Raw genomic sequence first — 18,035 nt, 5'->3', positions numbered from 1 at the left:
TATCCTGCAGGAAATTTTTTCTCAAAAAAAGGTCTCAGTCAACTGAGAAATTAAAAAAATAAATAAATAAAAACTTTTAAGTCCTGAAAAGGGTGTGTTCCATACATTCCCTAAAATCGCCAATCTTACAGCAATTTTAAATCATTGTTGTTGATATACTTATGAAACATAATGCCAATATTTATCCAGTATTATCAGTTAGGAGAATCAATAGCTATCATTTAATTCTTGCTTCTCTAAAGACACTGTTGCTTTGGTTATCCTGTACAATTCAAATGAAATCCCAAAGGGTAAAAATCTCCAAGAGTATATTGGAACATAAAAGTATTGTTTAAAATGCACATGGATAAAAACCTAAAAACCAAAGAGACTTCTACCCAAGATTAGAAGGTCCTCCAGATGTTAAAATTAAATAAAACTGTGTGGTTCTAGTGTAGGAACACACAGATAAAACAGTGCAATAAGATAAAAAGCCCAGCAATGAACCAAGTCTGCTAAAGTTAAATTTTTCAAGTTGATGCTAAAAGAATTAGTCAGCAAATGTGTTAGAAAAGCTGGCTAACCTCTTGGGGAGAGAAAAAAAAAAAGAGTTGGATTTTGACCTTATATCTAACATCAGAATAAATTGTAGAAGCAATGATTTAAATGTAAAGAAAACAAAATAAAAAGTACTCTAAATAAAGGTGGTTATTAAAAGGACAATGACAGCCTAACTGCAGCTATGAATACTGATGCTAAATTTATGAATAAAATACAGAAAATACAATTTAGTTTTAAATAATATATCATGACCAAGTATAACATAACCAGAAATACAAGGATGATCCAAATATTTTAATGCATCACTTTATTAGTAGGTTGAAGAAAAAAAAATGACCTTCTCAATGGTTGCCAAAAATGCATTTGATTACACTGAACATCTATTCCTTATTTTTTAAATTAACAGAATAGTTGGACTTCCTTGACATGATCTCATTTCCAAATGATGAAACATTTCAGTATTTCAATTATGCTCAGGAACAAGACCATCCATAGATTTTGCAGGGAACCATATGCAGTAGCTGACTCTAAAATATTCTTATTCAAATAGTACTTAAATTAGCATTAGATACTCTAATATGTTAATGAAGTGACCTATAAAATGTGTTACAATTTGTTAACTGTTTTGAAAACTGATGAGGCCAGGAAATCTTGGAATACCAATATGACATAATGCAAACCACATGAGTTGGACAGAATCCAGAATCAGATCACTGGTTCTGCCATTTACTAGTAAGTTGACCTTAGCAAATTATCTAAACTCTCTGAACCTCAGTGTCCTTATCTATAAAATTGAAGTTACAGCAGCCGAGATGGAGTAAGGTTGCTCCTGCCTATGTCTCCTGCTGATTACAACTGAAAACAGGAAAAACAAAAAAGCAACTATCTGAAGACCCTGAGAAGTAAACAATGCAGGTGGATGAAAGGGGGAGGGAGAGAAAACCTGAAGAAGTGGCCAATGCAAGTATGAGTTTCTAGGCGTTTTTTTTTCTGCCCCCTTTTCTCTCATGATTTAACCTGAGGGTGGGTCCTAATCACATGGCAGTGGCCTGGGGTGCCACCTAAAATTCCAACAAAACCCTCATATCTCTGGCTAGAGGAACTGAGAAAAGGGGTCCCTGTGGTTTAAAGAAAGTGACGGGATTCCCCATTTTTATTTCTTTTATTAGTCCCAGGTTTGACTCAGTGGAAAAGCGCATGGCAGCAGTGTGGGTGGTTAAAACTCTAATAGAACTTCCATTTTCCTTGCTAGAAGATCTGGATAAGGAGTCTCTGTGAGACAGAGAGGTAGGTGTGTGGGTAATCCTGAAGAAGAAGAGAGTTGGAGAAGGGGATCTTCTAATTCTGTGTGTGAAGCTGTATAAAGCACAGGTTCATGCCTGAGCTGCACATGTACAGAACACACACAGAGCAGATTAGTAAAGATTTTGAAAAAATGAACTGACATTGAAACTTCCACCCATAGAAGAAGAGATAGAACTTGTGGTCTGAACCACCAGAGTGATTACTACCAAAGCAAACAAAGAAAAGTAAATGAACATTCTTCAGAGGATCTGAACACCATCCAGAATCTAAACAATATAAAGGAAGTGGATGTGGCTCAATGGATAGACCTTCCATATAGGAGGTCCAAGGGTTCAATACCCAGGGCCACCTGGCCCGTGTGGCAAGCTGGCCCATGTGCAGTGCTGCCACGTGCAAGGAGTGCCACCACACACAGGGGTGCCCCCGCGTAGGAGTGCTGCCCAGCGCAGGAATGGCCCCTGCGCAAGAAGTGCCTCCCCACGCAGGAAGCGCAGCCCACCCAGGAGTGGTGCCACCCACATGGAGAACTTATGCAGCAAGATGACACAACAAAAAGAAACATAGAGAAGAGACAATATGAGATGCAATGAACTAGGGAGCTGAAGTGATGCAAGAAAATGATAGCCTCTCTCCCACTCCGGAAGGTCCCAGGATGGGCTCTTGGAGCCACCTAATGAGAGTACCACAGACACAAAAGAACACACAGTGTGTGGGCACAGAGAGCAGACTATGGGGAGGAAGGGGTAGAAATAAAAAAGAAACAATATAATATTCCAAATGTGCAAGATACAATCTACTTGACTTACAAAGCACTTAGTAAATGTGACCAATTCTTAAGGGAGAAGGCTGTCAAGAGGTGCCAATCCTGAGATGCTGGAATGATCAGATAAAGACTTTAAAGCAATTATAATAACTATGCTCCATGAGGTAAAAGTAAATGAAAGCAAAGATAGAGGTTCTCAGCAGAGAAATAAAAACTTCAAAAGAATCAAATGGAAATTTAAGAACTGAAAAATCTAGTATCTCCTATATATAAAAAAAATCAGTGGATGAGCTCAACAGCAGCATGGAGATGACAGAAGAAAGGGTCAGTAAGCTTGAAGACAGAGCAATAGAAATTATCTAATCCTGAAGAACAAAGAGAAGATTGAAAATAAAGTAAACAGAACTTCTGGTAAATGCAGAATAAGATCCTAAGATCTAACATTTGTGTCATTGGAGTTCCAGAAAGAAGGAAAAAATGACTGGTACAGAAAAAAAAATTGAAAAATAATGGCTGAAAACTTGCTAAATTTGGTGAAAGACATAAATTTACATATTCAGTGAAGCCAAAAAAAGATAAACTCAAAGAAAGCCATGCCTAGATATAACATAATCAAATTACTCAAAACTAAAGATAAAGAAAAAATCTTGGAAAGAGTTAGAGGAAACATTTAAAAATTATTCAAATGACCACAGAGTTCCCCTCAGAAACTGAAGTAACAATGGTTAAGTAAGGATAATTAAGAAATTACATGTGACGATGTGCTTAGCAGATGAAAGAAACCCACAAACAGTAGATGTGATAGATTGAATCATGTACGCTGTAGTAGTTTGAGATGGTCCGTGAATTCCAAAAATAGCTATTGGATTATGTTTGTAAACTTGTTTGTACCTAGGCAAGATTAAATTATGATTAGGGCTCTGATAGGGCCACAAAGGTAGAGCATTGAGTTCCTGCCTCTTGGTGGGTGGGGACTCGCAGATATAAGACATGGCAGAGGACAGAGTTGGAGTTTTGATGCTGGAGCCTTGAGCTCGAGCCCCAGGAAGTAAGCACACACGGGAGCTCGGTCGTGAGGAAAGAGAGAAGGCCCCAGGAAGAGAAAAAAGCCGTTCACCTAATAGTCTACAGCTGACCTTCTGAAGAAACGAGAGGCTCTGAGCCCAGAGAGAAATTAACACTGGGAAGAGAGGAACCCAGGAAGCCTGAACCCTGGCAGACGTCGGCAGCCATCTTGCTCCAACATGTGGTAAAAGACTTGGTGAGGGAACTAACTTATGATTTATGGCCTGGTAACTGTAAGCTCCTACCCCAAATAAACACCCTTTATAAAAGCCAACCAATTTCTGATATTTTACATCAGCACTCCTGGGGCTGACTAATACATACCCCAATAGAAGACATGTTCTTAATCTTAATCTGTGTTCCTATGAGTATGAACTCACTTGCAAATAGTACCTTTGAATACATTAAGGTGAGTCAGGGTGTGGACTCATTTGCAAATAGAATCTCAGAAGACTCTATTTAGGTGTGGCCAAGTGAATCAGGGTGGGTCTTAATCCATATTGCTGAAGGTCTTAGAAAGAGAAGCCAGAACTTCAGAGAAAGCCACAGGAAGAAGGTAGGTGGAAGCTGCAAGTGCAGTTACAAGGAAAGAGATCCCCATGTGAGAAGAGGCAGAGATGCAAGCTGAGGAATTCCAAGAAGTGTAGCAAGCCAGCCCCAGAACACTAAAGATTTGGGGGAGAAAACATGACTTTGCTGACATTTTGATTTTGGACTTCTGGCTTTCAAAACTGTGAGACAATAAATGTTTTTTGTTTAAGCTAACCCATTGTGTGGTGTCTGTCATAGCAGCTCTGGCAAACTAAGACAATTGGTATTACTACTCTAATTGTAATTCCTTTATTACATTTCAATACACTATATTTACTTTGTATTCTGTTTTCTCAACCTACCCAACGTGGTATTCACTTACGCATCTTTGACCCTAAGAATTGGAGAAGCAAATACACCTTTGATATTTATTTCTTTTGACTTATCCAGAATATTTTGCTCATGTTGAAATGAGTATCTGCTCATCCATGCCTTGTTTTTGGACAAGTTTTTTTTTTTTTAAACTTTGTAAGTTTCCTCAAATATTGCATAGGTATAATAATGTCTCTTTTAGTGTCTTACAGGGATATTGTGAAGACCAAATGAGACGTAGGGAAAAATATATAATTCCCTGTGCCCAGCTAAGGTACTGTAAGTCAAATGTTTCAGAAACAGCACCAGCTTGGAAGATATGAAAGCCTGCTTCTTTTCACCAGTCTCCTGAGAAAATATTTTAGAGAGCGATCACTTGCCCACATCTTTTCCATAGGCTGATAAGGTTGGGATGTGTCAGCGAACCACGCTGTGCTCTGCCAGCTTGCCTGCAGTTAGGCCAGGCGGTCACCACATGAAACCCCAAACAGTCTTTTGAGCAAGGCATTTCTGGCTGTTGTTTGGCACCTGTTCAGCCCATATTAAATGCTGTTTTCAGCAAAGCAAGGAGTCTAACCTTTGTCTTCCTTTGGCACAGGAAATTACGACTAGTGAATTTAAGGCACACACAAAAAATAGATGAAAAGAAGGAATCAGAGGATGACTAATTTCAACTAGCTGAGGCTTTCTGATAGTGATTATAAATTCCTGACCCTCCTCTCTTCACCCCCACTTCCTAGAGGTTATGAGTAGAAGCATCCAAAATACCCACGAGTGATGAATGGACTTGGGCTCTTGGCTAAACTCTTATGCGTGGAGTGAGCGAGTCAGCTTGATACGCTGGGTTGTAGGAGGATGAAAGAACAGGTGGGAGGAATTTTTTTTTTTCTGTACTTAGTTCCCCATCTCTAAATAAAAGACGTCTCTGCATAAAGCATGGCCTCATGTAAAGAAGAATGAGCATAACTAGGAATACTGCAGATGGCTAGAGACAGTCACCTGAGAGCTTCTTAAAATTTCTGGCCAGTTTGGAAGGACTCTTGGGTTTTATGATTCTCTGTTTAACAGAAAGCAGCAAGGTAGAGTGGAAAGAATGTGGAGTCCCGGGTTCCTCTCCACATCCTTAGGAAGGTGATATGGCCTCAGTTTCTTCATCTGCAATTAAGGGCTAAGAAACCCCTGTTTTCAAAATGAGGTTTCTGTGCATCTCAAATTTAGATGGATTCATATAACAGAGGCTGCTAAAGGAATAACAGGATTTGGAAATTGATATATGATCTGGAAGATACCTTTTTGTTACATATGGGAGAAAAATGGGGACTAAGATTTGCTGTGAGTCAGGGCGAAATCCACAAAATCTTACTCCATCTTCTTAGTTCCACTCTTAATTCTAATAAGAAAAATGTTATTGAAAAAAGGCTTCCTGCCTTCCTTGAACTTGCCCTTCCTCCTCTCTTTATCCAACATGTCCACATGGCAGCCTCCCAAGAGTCCCACATATGTCCCTCATGGTGCTTCTCTTATGTGGACTCTACCACTTTAAAAGAAAGTGGAGAAAGTGTTAGTAATACAGGAAAATTGTCCTCTCCATCTCCCCAGCATGCCATCCTACTACAAATAAATGACATGTCTCTGTTATTGGTAGTTTTCATCTACAGGTAAATATGGTGAAACCAAAAATACTATTTTTCTTAAGCTAGGTCCAAGCTAATCCTTTTATGTCAACAACGGTTTTCCACACCTGATTCAAATTTCCTTTTATTTTGTGGCACCATAAGCCCTCCCTTTCTATTCCCTTTTTTGGTAATTACGTATGATACAATTTCAAGTTCTTACCTCTCTCACAGTTCATTTTCGAAACCTTAACCCACAAAATAAATCTAATTTAAACAAGAGAAAATATAGTCCACCAGAAGTTTGCTAAAATTTTCTCCAAGTTAGCCGACTGAGCCAATCAAATACAAGATCTATCTTCATGTAATCTGTTCATTTATAAAATTTCACCAATATCAGGAAATTCTATCAAATGTCATCACAGTGTAAACATCAGAGAAGCCAATGTGCAACATTCAAGGTTTAAGTTCAAGAGGGAACTATTAGATAAAAATGACCAATAGGCCATCGCTGACACCAAGGCACAGATTACTCGGAGGAGCAGGACTTTTGAAAGACAAGGATGGGGGGGTATCCTTACCTGTCTTCTGTGAGCTTCATTAAGGTTGTTCCTCGAGTGGAGAAGACAATAAAGGACATTCTTAGCTGTGGGCTGGAGAGGAGAAGAAACTCTGTTAGGGAAGATAGAAAGACTTTGTGGAATGGCATTTCCTTCCAGGCTTCCTATCTGTTCTTGCCCTCACATCACGGCTTCCAGAGCTGAGGACCTAACCAAAAGGTGGCCTCCAAAGCTGGTGTTATGAGCATTTAGACAGCAGCAGACTTAAAGCTGTGGGTCAAAGAGAAGACCTGCTTTGTCTTCCTGGAGTCTGCTCCTAGTTTGACACCATTGGTCAGTGAGTGCCGAATATAAGGAAGAAAGCTTAAATCCACCACTGCTCTGTGCTCTCTCTGAAGAAATGTATTCCAAGAAGGGGAGTGGTCTGCCTGGTGTCTCTAAAGAGGGGAATCCTGATTAGACAAAATTTGACAGTGTCTCCACAGTAGCCTGGTGTACCTTAAAATGAAGAGAGTGTCTCAGGCTGTGGGAGTTAGATGTCATCAGCCGATAAGATCTTAAAATGAACTCTCTTTGCTCTGGAGGTCAGATCATTATCAATTTTTATTTTTTACTTGGCTTCCCAAAGAGGTTATCCTATAAGGAGCGAATGTGCTGATTGGTCACAAGATTATCTATTACACTTGGTAATCCCACTTTTCATTAAATTTTTATTGTTTATTTTACTAGATATGTAAATAGCCACTAAAACATATAGTATATACCAGAACTATATTAGAACATATAACACATATCAGAACATATAGTATATATTACAAATATAGTAAAATATATTGTAGGTTGTTTGATGAGATTTTCTTAAATTTACATAATTAATATCCTATAGTATAGCCACTAAAATATACTTCTCTCAATATTTATACTTTCAAGATTTATCCATGCTGTCCCTTGGACCTAATTCCTTTACTTACAACTTAAAGTTTGGTAGATCATGCGTTTTTTTTTTTTTTAAGGTTTATTTTATTTATTTCTCTCCTCTTCTCCCGCTACACTCCCCCCTACCATTGTCTGCTCCCTGTGTCCATTTGCTGTGTGTTCTTCTGTGTCTCCTTGCATTCTTGTTAGGTGGCCCCGGGAATCTGTGTCTCTTTTTCTTGCATCATCTTGCTGCTTGTCAGCTCTCCGTGTGTGTGGCGCCACTCCTGGCTGGGCTGCGTTTTTCACGCAGGGCGGTTCTCCTTGCAGGGTGTATTCCTTGCACGTGGGGCACCACTACGCGGAGGACACCCCTGCGTGGCATGGCACTCCTTGCATGCAGCAGCACTGCACATCAACCAGCTCACCACACAGGCCAGGAGGCCCTGGGTACTGAACCCTGGACCTCCTATAAGGTAGGTGGATGCTCTATCTCTGAGCCACATCCACTAAACATACTATCAGAGCCAAAGCATAAACAGCTCTCTCTGGGTGGTCAACTGGTTCATCCTGATAGTATTGACCTATTTCTTCATACTACAGTAACTTTCCATACCTGATCTGGCTCCACATCAGATTTCCCACTTCCCAAAATGTTTCTCATACCTGCCCCCTTTTCACATATCTTAGCTTAGGATCTTGCCCTCAATTGCCTGATCACTGCAATCATTTCCTGGCTGGTATCCTTGCCTAGCATCATTCCTTGCCCCAATTCATTCTTCACACTGCCAGCAGAATTATTTTCCTAAAATATAAATCCGGTTTTGACATTTATCTGATATAAAAGCTCCAATGGCTCCAATGGCCTACAGGATGAAATCTGCACTCTTTATCATGCATCAGACTCAACTTTGGAACCCTTAGCATGATGCTTAATAGTTGGTAGGCACTCAAGCAATAGGGTGAAGAAAGTGGTGGAGAACTGGAAACATTATTAGGAAAACGGGAAGGGTGAAATTAAAGACAAATGGAAGAATCTAAAATTTCAAGGATCCCACTGAAATTAGAAATGATGTATTTGTATTGGCATCAGCCACTGACTTTGAATGGATTTCCCCACTGCAGAACCAGCTGTCCAGACTATTTATGAAAATGAATAAATAAGTCAGTCAGTCGTTCATTCAAAAATATTTATTGTGCATGTACTATGTGGCAGGCACAGTTCATGCACTCAGGCTGCAGCAGTCAACAAAACAGTTCCTGTTTCATGGAGCTTGCATAGCAGTAATTTTGGTTCCCCACTTTGTGAGGATCCCTTCTTCCATGGAAGGCCAGAGAAGACAACCAGGCAAATATGCCTTATGGTCTGGATTAAGTCATTTCAACTCATCTGTTCCTTAGTTTCTTCCTCTATAAAACTAGGGGACTGGTCTCTTAGTTCCCATCCACCTCTAGCTTTCTTTGATTGTAAGACAGGGAAGGGTCTGGGATTGCTGAGGATACTGGGGAAGGGGGGTGTCGACTGCCTATCCTAAGCTATGCACTAGGCTAATTGGTTTACACATTTCCTCTTATAACCCTCATGTGTAAACTCAGGTTCAGCCAAGCTAAGTAAATTACCAGTGGTTGCACAATGGAGCCTGGATTCAAACCCACATCTGCCTAACTTCAAAGACTTTTCCACAATGGAGCTTGGATTCAAACCCACATCTGCCTAACTTCAAAGACTTTTCCACTAGACAACTCTGCTTCAGAGGGAAGAGAAGATGAAAAGAGCAAGCAGAGGCATGGCAGATACCGTCAAGTGCCTGGAGGCAGATTTGTTTTACATTATTCCAAAGGACCAACGGATGAGAATGTAGGAAAGGACATTTGGGTTTCATGAGAAAATAACTGCTGAAAACTGGTAGTGTCCAATTACTGGACTGTTTGCCCCAAAAGGCTTCAGTTTCTCACCAGTCATTCAAGTTGAGAGTTAATGAATGCCTCTTTGGGTAGGTTGGGAAGCTGTTCGTTTCAATTCTAAGTTTATGGTTCTCTTAAGAAGAATTTTATTTTTAATACCATGCATGTGTTTGTTTCTCTCTTTTCCCCATACTTTTTAGTCCCCTCCTCTCAGCATCTGTTTTCCAGTCCCCTGGTGTTTAAATTCATAAATCTTGCGTGAGCTTCCTGCTGCAGCTTCCCATTTTCAGCAATACAGAGAAAACACCTCCTTACCCTTTCCTTTCAATCTGGCAGGTAGCACATATTAAGACCAGTAACCGAATATGGAGGGAACACATTTGCATTACCCTGGGCCCAGAGAACAACCTGTACCTCGGACACGGAACCTTATTCAAAGCACAAGTTCGTGGTTACTCATGTAGGCTAGAAGATTCTATGGAGGCTATTTTATTCAGCATGGAGTGGAGTTGTGTTAGAATTACAATGATTGGACCAGTTTTACCAAAGTTGATTTGCATTCATAGATATGCATAGTGTTTGTTCCATGCATATCTATGAAAGCTATCACAGTTGTGTTATCTCTTAGAGGTGATATACCAATGGGTGAAATTACCTCCTTTCCGTTACTAATGGGCATCTGTACTTATTGGAAAGTAGTTCCCCCAGGACTCCCACAATATTTACAGTGAAGATGTTCAAAAATGCCTATGTATTGCCTTGCGTTGGTAAGTGGTATTGAAAGGATTCTGATAGGGCACATAGCTAAGATGACCAAATATCCTGGTTTGCCCACGATAGAGGGAGTTCCCAGGACACAAAACTTTCCTGCTAAAACTGGGACAGTTTTGCACAAAATTCCTGGTTTACCTGGGACTGAGGAGTTTCCCAGGACATGGGACATTCAGTGCTATAACCAGGCAAGTTCCAGGCTAACTGTGATGAGGCTGGTCACGCTACACAAAAGTCCAGCTAGAATGTGTGCTTGGTCCCAGGGTGATGTACTGTGAAAGAAAAAAGGTGAATGATCTTTTCATAAGAATATATTATTTGACAAGGGAAGAGAAAAATTAATATTTTGATTTTATAATCAAGGCTGGTTCCTCCTGAAAATACAAAGCCAAAAGTTACTGTAGTATGTGGCAAAAATTAAAACAAAGTAAACCTTCCTGGTCCTAGATCTTTTGCAAATATCATCCCTGAAGTAATTAGTAATTAAAAGAATAGCAACCATGGCCTGGTTTCACTTGTGTCAAAGAACTACAAATGAAATAAGTAAATTTTGTTTCTCACCTGATGAATTTATGGGCCAGCTGTTCCACAAAGTAATAGATCTCATTCCAGTGATGCAGCACACTTCCTGACCTAGGAAAACAAAAGCAGGTATTGTTTAACTCAGTTGTTGGCTTTTCTTTACCTTGTATTATTCTATTATTTTACATTTGACCTATCCATTAACTGGACTTCCTACCTGAAACTTCTATAACTTGGGAAATTATTTGAAAGGGTGTTTAGATTTAATGCTAGAGTTCTTAAAACTTTTGTTAAAAACTACCCTCATGGGAAGCGAATGTGGCTTAACTGATAGAGTGTCCACCTACCATAAAGGAGGTCCAGGGTTCAAACCCAGGGCCTTTTGACCTGTGTGGTGAGCTGGCCCACATGCAGCGCTGACATGCACAAGGAGTACCATGCCACGCAGGGTGTCCCTCGCATAGGGGAGCCCCATGTACAAGAAGTGCGCCCCGCAAGGTGAGCCTGCCCAGGAGTGGTGCTGCACACACAGAGAGCTGACATAGCAAGATGATGCAACAAAAGGAGACACAAATTCCCAATGCCACTGACCAGAATGCAAGTGGACACAGAAGAACACACAGTGAATGGACACAGAGAGCAGACAATGGGGGCGGGGAGAGAAATCAGCTTCCCAGAGCATTTCATCATATTAGAAGGAGTTCTCTTACCAAAAAAAAAAACAATTAGAAACCATTTCTCTAGTTTAGAATCATATGGAATCATAGAATTTTAGAAATTAAATTATTTCCCAAGTCTGACTTCTGTTTCATTGATGCCACTTACTATTCCTTCACTCAGCATGTGAGTATATTCTATAATGCTCTTCCTTAGTCTGTTGCAACGGCTTCATATCAGTTCTTTCTATTCTAACTCACTCTTTTGTGTAGCTAAGATGCCTCTTCCCTTTCACTTAGGTATCTAGTTCAGCCAAGCTCGGCATTTTTGCCTGTCATTCTAATAATCACTGAGGTTAGAATTTGTTCCTTCTACTCCGACATTTTGTACTGCAAATATTTCCACTGGTCTCAGATTACTTTTATTTTGTAGGCACTCATCTACCTTAATTTTTACTTCTAGAAAGTCATTTGTTGCTATATTTTCTCTGGTTCAGACTATTTTATAGATATTTAAGAAGAATCTCTGTGTAGTAGATTTTATCCCTTCCTTTTCATGGTACAATATTCCTAAGAATCCTCATTCTGGTTGGGTATATTCCATCTCTATGAGGATAATTTCTTTTTCTATACCCTGATTACAACTCTTCACCCATATCCAGAAATGATGTTTATCTGACCTGAACAAAAATGACACAATAAGTTATAATCATACACCAAAGGATGCCATATCATAAGGATATCACCTTCCCCAGGTTATTCTAAAACTTCAATTAAATTTCAAATAAAATTCTGAAAAGGATTTTGTGTGAAACCTAAAAACTGATTTTAGAAATGAAATGAAGATTAAAGGTCTAAAAGTAATCAAAGCAATTCTGAAAAGGATGAAGGGTATAGAACATATCTTATCAGATATAATGACTCTATTTATATACCTGAAACATGATATAGTGATATGGTCAATGAAATAGCCTAGAGTGTTCAAAATTAAACTGCAACAGATGTGAGATCTTGCTATATAGTGAAAGAGAGTGGAGAGAGAGACTAGATCCTTCAAAAATGATGCTGTGGCAATAGATTTCTAATTGGAAAAAAAAATTCTAATTGGCTGTTGGATTTCTAATTGTTCTAGAAACCATTGTACAACGAATCAAAAAATAGGGATCCAGGCCTGGGTCTTTCCACATATTTAGAGGTATGTAATACAATTATATTTTTTTGTAATGAACTTGAACCTTACTTTGGCTAATTTGGTACAGTATTTGGCATAACCAGCAGCAGGGTAATTATACTTTAGATCTTGTATTTTTTATTATTTGCAAAAATAAATTATTGTCCAGCACTATTCTTGCTGCCCTAGGTGCAAAGATGATAATAAATAGTGCTTTCTCTCCAAGAACTGTTAGTTGAGTGGGGAAGACAGATGAATTAAAACGTAATATATCATGACAACCACTGTGGTTGAAGAACAGGGAATGACTTGCTCTGGAGGTGAAGGCTCTGAAGAGGGGATGCTATTTAATCTGGGTTTTGGAGGACAGGTAGAGGAAGCCAAGGTGTAAAGTACTGAAGCATAAGCGTGCAGGCTGCATGTGGGCCAGAGCAAGCAGTTTCATGTGGCAGTAGCACAGAGACCAAGAGTAAGGGGTGAGGAGGCAGAGAAGTAGGGACAGCTGGGGAGGGCAGGGGGTCCACCTGTCAAAACAAACTTTTCCAGTTCCTCATCTCTTGGCCATTTCCATCTGCTTCTGAGACTCTCCACACTGGCAAACTCCTACTCATCCTTCAAAACTCAGCTCAGACTCTTCCTGTTGCACTTGACCAACACAGACAGGACTCACTGTCCCTGCACCATGTTCTCAGGGCACCTTGTACATGTTTCTATCATCCTCTTCTGATATTGGGCTGCAAACACTTTTTCTCCAAGCTGCTCTTGTGAGGGTCCTAAGGGCATGTGCCTCTCTGGTATCTACCTGTTTAGTGGAAGATGGAAGATCATGGAAAGGAGAAGCCTCCATTGCTCAGGAATGCCTCCTGACCATTTAACACCTGGCCATCACCTGTCCCACCTCAGCTTGGATAAGCAGCCTGGGTTTGGAACTCAGATGGCTCCAGACAATTCCTGTGACCTCATCTGAACCTGAGGGGTATGCCCAGATAGGTCACTGATTCTAGAGCAGAGCTCCTTAGTGACTGGGCCTACCTAATCATCACCAGTAGATATCGGTTGTGAGTTAGACGGCAGTTGAGTCTCCCAAGAGCTCGCCAGAACTGCAAGCCCTAGACCGGGACTTTGACAGCTTTAGAAATCCTCTTTCTTCAGGATGCCAGTCATCCTGCAGAACGGGATTCAGCTGTATACTTTACATCTACACATCTGGTCCTAGCTGCTCTCCTTCAGCCATGGGATGGATGCTCTGGTCCACAGAGGGTCTGGGAGATACGGCCCAAGGCTGTCCAGGTGCCTCAGAAGAAGCACCATGAGACTGGTTTTAAGTCATCATCCATTCCAGCATTCTACAAGAGGTTTCCTTCAAAACTAGTCATCTATGCCCCACTTCTGAAATGCAGTACTGTTTTCTGGACTATATAACCAGGACAGTTAACCTCTGTACTTTTGGTTGCTGAGGAGTAGAGTACAATGTGTAGAGAGGAACCGCCTTAACTCCCCACATCATGCCTGGGTTATCTCATCAGTAGAACAGCCCTGGGAGGGGAGGCAAAATAGTATTGGTGAAATGGAGATTTGAACTAGATTTGGGGGGAACTAATACTGGCTGCCTCCTTAAGGAGCAGGGGTTTGGGAGTAACTTCTTTGGGGCTTCCTATTTGTGTATTCTCTAGGATTGGCTCTATTTCACAGACACAAATCAAAATGCATTCCTTTATTAATCAGGGGCATCCAACAATATTTTAAGCTTTCTTTTGTCTTAAAACATTTCATTTTCACTATTCCTCTACAGGACTGACATAAAATTTATAGACTTTTGGTACTCGTCTGATTTATTGATGCTAGATATAGGAGAAGATCCAAAAAAATATCTTCGAGTGATGAGGAAAGTCTGGATCCATCTGGAAAACTTTCTTGCTAATGGGCCGGTGCTATGTTTCACAAGATGCCAAGTTTCCTCAAGTAGAAAATAAAATGAGACCTCTAAGACAAAGGAGATAGTAACTGGCTTGTTTCTCCCATCCCATCTCTGCTAATAGCTGCCCTTTCATTGAGGGTTTTCTGTCTCATATATATATATGAATCATTCTTCATATAGTTATTTAAGCTTTGACCAAAATATACCCTCTTGGGCTACATTCGAGATGTACATAACCTGCCTCCTCAAGCACTGAGGATGAACATAATCTCCTAAGATTCTGGGAACAAAACTGATTTTGTCTCCTCTGGGTTATTCTGGGATTCTAAGGAGCCTCACCTTCTAAAGAAGTAGCAGAATATAGGGTTGTTTGGATTTGCCTTTTGGAATCCTTCTAGTCCTGGTTACTGAGCCTTCATAACCCATATATGCAACCTCTGATCATACCCAAGATGGAAAAGGAAAGAGTATTGAGCCATTTACTAGTTTCAGCATGTAGCTGAGCTTGTTTTTGTGCTGTTCTTTACCCTTTAACTCAAATCCCCCACAGTAAGAGGCTTGCCTGCCGAGTGCCACTGCAATCTCCCCTGCCTCACCACCACCCACGAGCCCAGCTAGACTTCTTATCCTTGAACTGAGAACTCTCCCATAGGAATGGATATGCTGTGTCTTTCACTTAGTTGGATTATCTGTTAAAACTTGCAGGTCTCATGCATGTTTGGCCTTGTGAACTGATTTCCTGGTAAGGAAACTGCCCAAATGGCTACTACCGAAAGAACTGATCCAGGATGGCATGCCCATGTTCAGACCTTCAGCTTCCTCTCAGCCTTGAAGACCTGAGTGAACTCATGCTCACTGCCAGGAGAGACAGGGTGTTGACTGGGGAAGTGGCAGAGAACTCAAGTCCAGCTTCTCTCCACCCTGAACCTCCTTTTTATTATGCCTATCTGTTTAAGAGTTAATGACCTTAACTTCTAGCTCTCCAGTCCCGATATCAGCAGGCTCATCCAGCCATTGTTTTAAAAAGTCCCAACATACAAATAATATCTCCTTCTGAGCCCAAATAGAAATTGTATGGGAAAGTGTTCCACTGGACTCTGCTGTGGATTTTTTTTTTTAAGGTACCAGGGCCAGGGACTGAACCCATGACCTCATATGTGGAAAGCTGGCACCCAACCACTGAGCCACATCAGCTCCCAAGTTGGTTTTTTGTTTGATTGCGTGTTGTTTGTTTGTTTGTTTAGTTTTTAGGAGGTACCAGAAACTGAACCCGGGATCTCCCATGTGGGAAGCAGGTGCTCAACTGCTTGAGTCACATCTGCTCCCCTGCTGTGGATTTTTTCTTCCAGAATTTTCAGAATTGCTTTTAACATTCAATTGCTGGGCAAACTACAGTCACAGAGAACTGTGGTGCCCACATTTTAGAAATCAGTGTCAGTGAAAGGCTCCTGATTTGAGTCAGTTAAATCCTAACTGAAATGTGGTTCCAGCCCCTGAAGACATTCTATAGCCAGTCTGGTATCGGGATAGTGTGGAGGGTCCAGGACCCTCCTTGGAGTTTTGTGCCTCTGTTCCTCAAGTATAGATCTCAGCAAAATTTGGAATTCAAGTTGCCTCCCAGGATGTCTTCTGGAATCCTGGGATTCAATGCCCTCTTACACCTTCTTCTCAAACTTAGCTTTGGAGAAGCTTGCCACATGGAGGCAAGGCCACCATTCCTCACTACTAGTCCTAGAAGGAGGTAACAACTTTTGGGGACAACTCCAGAGTGTTTACATGTTTTTGTTTTTCTGGGTTTTCTCCATTGTTTGAAATGTGGTCAAGAATTTTTGTTACATTGCACTTGTTCTATGTTCCCAGCAAGGGATTCTGCAGGTAGCCTGGCTACTGTCCTCTGATTACCGCTCAGTTACTTCCAAGGGCCTAATATGCAAAAAGTAGGAGCAAAATAAGAACTCTGAATTGCATTCTGATCTGTCCTCTGAAATGCATTCTTATGTGTTTGTGTGAGTTTCCAAACGTCCCTGTGGTTAAGCTCCTTAGAAAACACGGGCTCTTTCCATTAGCCACACATATAACCAGAGGCAGAAGGAATCAAGCTGGCCAAATTCGTGAGTTTAAATCGTGCACCCCCGCCCTTGGGTTAGAATATACTGAAAGAGGAACAGAGAGCTCTCAGCAGGAACTATCACCCAGGAGTCTAGAATTCCGGTAGAGCTCAGTGGCTCCAAGAATGGAAATGATACAATGGCAGTGCTGCTTTTCCTTAGCTCCACCCTTAAGTCACTGATGCTCTTGGTGTCTCAGCCAGGTCCCAGCCTATGGAAGGGTATGGGTATGCTCAGCAGCCTCAGGCACCACTAATTCATCCTGCTGTCAAGGGCCTAGGCTCATTTGCCATTGGGCCCCTGAACTTCTCTCCCCAACTCCTTCCTTTCCTTCCTCTCCTTCTTCCTAACTACACACTGCACCCTGACTGTCTGGAGTCTGAAACCTGTTCCAGCTCTTTAGCCCTCGCCCTCCTATTACTGACTGTTGTCATAGCATGCCTACCTCCTGCTCACAGGTTGACCTTGACTCTTGCTTCCATTCCAACATTTCCATATATCAGTCAGGACACAAATCATGCCACTGAGCTCTGTACTTTGAGTATGTGGCTACCCCACCCTGTTCGGGTCTCTGTTATGGAGAACCCAACCCCAAACCCACTGATTTGTGATGAGTTTCTCCTTTAGTCAATCCAACTACTGACTATGAAACCAACGATTAAGTGGTAGAATGCAACCCCTTAGTGATGTGGGAAATCATATGAGTGGGATGTTGTCAATCTTAAAAAATGAAATAGAATAGAAACATCAGAATATATTACATACAGTAAAAGGAGGTAGTTACATTAAAAAAAAATCACTTTTGGTTAGTTATGTGTAAGTATTGTGTGTGTGCTCCATCAAGAAATAAAACTGCTTAATCCAGCAGAGATGCAAAGAGGAAAAAAACATTTGAGATTTGAAATATGATTTTGCAGCAAGATAACAGGTTTGCAAACAAAACTTTGTCAAAAAGAAGAATTTTTAATTTCTTTTAAGCACTTCAAGAACCAAACCTAAAGGATTCAGATAGTACTAGGGGGAAGATATAATTTCCTCTTGTGTTAGTCAATGCAGAAATCCATGCCTGAGGGTAGAGGTAATGAGGAAGCTTCCCCCTCCCCTCTTGTATCTGAGACTTATGAGGAGACAATAGAGAGCAAAGAGGTGTGTAGGAGAGATATATGGGACCCTTCACCTCTTCTTGGCACAGGGACAGGATTCATGTTTGGGTCTCCGGGAGGCATTCATCCTACAGACTGTCCCACACCAAGGTAAGCCAGGCTCTGGTTGGGCAGAAGGAGGGCCAATGTTTAGTTTTCTTGAGACACCCTTGGCTCT

General features: G+C 40.9%; 1 protein-coding gene across 1 annotated transcript in view; it reads right to left on the bottom strand.

The window, feature by feature from the left end:
* The window catches only part of ANTXR1 (ANTXR cell adhesion molecule 1), a 253,844-nt gene that overhangs the window by 216,674 nt on the left and 19,135 nt on the right, over positions 1-18,035 (bottom strand). The window contains exons 2-3 of the mRNA XM_004449198.3: positions 10,902-10,973; positions 6,771-6,842 (exon numbers count right to left, since the gene is read on the bottom strand). Coding sequence (XP_004449255.1) covers positions 6,771-6,842; positions 10,902-10,973 — 144 coding nt within the window. The remainder of the gene's footprint in view (positions 1-6,770; positions 6,843-10,901; positions 10,974-18,035) is intronic.

Source organism: Dasypus novemcinctus, chromosome 17 (assembly GCF_030445035.2).
Source record: "Dasypus novemcinctus isolate mDasNov1 chromosome 17, mDasNov1.1.hap2, whole genome shotgun sequence".
Lineage (NCBI taxonomy): Eukaryota > Metazoa > Chordata > Mammalia > Cingulata > Dasypodidae > Dasypus > Dasypus novemcinctus.
Note: the sequence above shows the minus strand (reverse complement) of the source record. Positions and strands in the feature narration are given on the sequence as shown.